The sequence below is a fragment of the Sphaeroforma arctica genome (genome assembly GCF_001186125.1).
Source record: "Sphaeroforma arctica JP610 unplaced genomic scaffold supercont1.4623, whole genome shotgun sequence".
NCBI lineage: Eukaryota > Ichthyosporea > Ichthyophonida > Sphaeroforma > Sphaeroforma arctica.
Window position 1 is genome coordinate 1 of NW_014035935.1, and position 2,365 is coordinate 2,365.

General features: G+C 28.5%; 1 protein-coding gene across 1 annotated transcript; it reads right to left on the bottom strand.

Moving 5' to 3' along the window:
- Positions 1–2,006: 2,006 nt before the first annotated feature.
- SARC_14436 (hypothetical protein) lies at positions 2,007–2,258 on the bottom strand (the record flags this gene model as incomplete). Its single annotated transcript, XM_014291430.1, has 1 exon — positions 2,007–2,258. A coding segment is annotated over exon 1 (242 nt), but the record flags the coding sequence as incomplete, so codon positions are not given.
- Between the last annotated feature and the right edge of the window lie 107 nt (positions 2,259–2,365).

Consider the following 2,365-nt stretch of genomic DNA (forward strand, 5'->3'; position numbering starts at 1 on the left):
ATATATACATATATATATATATATATATATATAATATATATATATTGTATATATATATATATATATATATATAACATATATATCTCTGCATATATATATACATATATATATATTATATTCCTATACCTATTCCCATACCTGTGCCTTTATCTATATCTATATATTATCTAGATCTATACTACATAGATAAGCAGATACATAGACATAGATAAACAGATACAAAAATATACATATAAATATACGTATATATATATATATATAAATTAAGATATATATATATATAATATTTTGAAATATGTACTCTGAAATTGTATCGCTATGTATAATAATCCTTGTTTGTAAACATGTATATCATAGTTGAAAAATAAACAAATTCAGAATGTATGTCTGTATTTGTTCAGCCATTCACGGTGCATATATGGCTATGTGTATATAGAGGCATGTTATATAGAAAATAATAGAAGGGTCGCCAAATACTACGTATGTTACACATATATGGAATAAAAGTGCATGTTCTTTAAAATATCTAGATGTAAATATGTATAGTTATATGTATTGTCACCCTGTATGTGCTACAGTCTGCTATTAAAACCGTATGTACTATCAAAACGGTCATATGACTGATATACTGATCACGAATACGCTGGCCTTTGCCTCAATCGTGTTAAATATAATATTCAGTTATCTGTAAAATGCATGTTGCTATCGCACAAAACAATATAGTAACACTAGAGCCACTTTTACCACAGTTTATACACTTAACTCCCTTACACGCAATACGAACTGACCAATTGCCTATGAAATAGATTAACTGCATACGTCTATCACATAGCCACAAACCCATATAACACAGAACAATTTGTACTTCCACGATAAACATGTATTCGTAACCCAATTAACGTTCTCCTGACTCTCCGTAGAAAACAGCAAGCTAGCATACTCACATACTCACCTTTGCCGCGAATGCGTACCAGTATCGTGAATCGACTAGCGATGTTTTCAACACCATGCCACAAATGACTAGCCAATAAGTACAGTGAACCACACATTATGTACAAATTACAAGTGCCCTCGAACTTATACCATTATGAATATATTTATATATACATATATATAAATATATATATATAAATATATATATATCATATACATACATATATAAATATATATATATTTATATCCATCAATCTAACTATGTATATATATACATCCATAATTTTACATATAAATATTTATATGTATACATCCATACATACATTTATATATACATACATACACAGCTTCATATCTGCATGCATATATGCATAAATAACATATATATATCTATATATTATATTATATATATATATATATAAATATATATATGTATACATATATATATATATATATATATAAATATATATATATATAACTAAATATATATGCATATAAAATCATAAAACAATAAAGACATTGATATATATATATACAACCATAATTTTACATATAAATATTTATATGTATACATCCATACATACATTTATATATACATACATACACAGCTTCATACCTGCATGCATATATGCATAAATAACATATATAATTATATATATATATATATAAGTATATATACATACATATTAATATATATATATACAAACATGCAAGCATATGAATGTATATTTATGATACGTATATATATATATATATATGTGTGTGTGTGTATATATGTATATATATATGTGTGTGTGTATATATATATATTGTTCATCTTTCAAGCGAAACCTATGTTTGAAATTTGGTATAACTGATATGACGCTAGAAATAATACCTTCGGATAAATATATTGTATACAATCCGTCCAGCGAACACTTATGAAGTACACATACTCATACTCATATTCACCTATCCACACACGCCGTACTCAAGTAATAGTTATTGCCCATTAACACACACATGCAAGTTGACCAGATACAGCAACTGTTATTTGTAGGGAGCCTATCGTGCGCAGTGTAGTGTGTATTTACCATGTTGCTTCCAGGAAAACTATGAGCCACTTCCTCACATCGGCAACCAGATCTGTTTGAAACTGCACTATTTCCGGTAGAAAATTGGACAGCAATTTAGGCTCTCTATTGAGCAGCAGTTCTTTGACCTGATTGAGACTCTTGATTTTCTCGTCCTTCCCTGCGGCCAGTTGGGTGTCCTGTAGCAACTGTGCTACTGCATCGCTCACACTTGCGGATGCATTGGATGTGTTGTTATCCATGGCTGCTGTGTGTGTATGCTTATATTTACAGTATTATTGTGATAGTCGGTTTAGCTGACTATGTATATGCTTGGAATTCCGTGTTATACATTCATATATACATATACAACTATATAT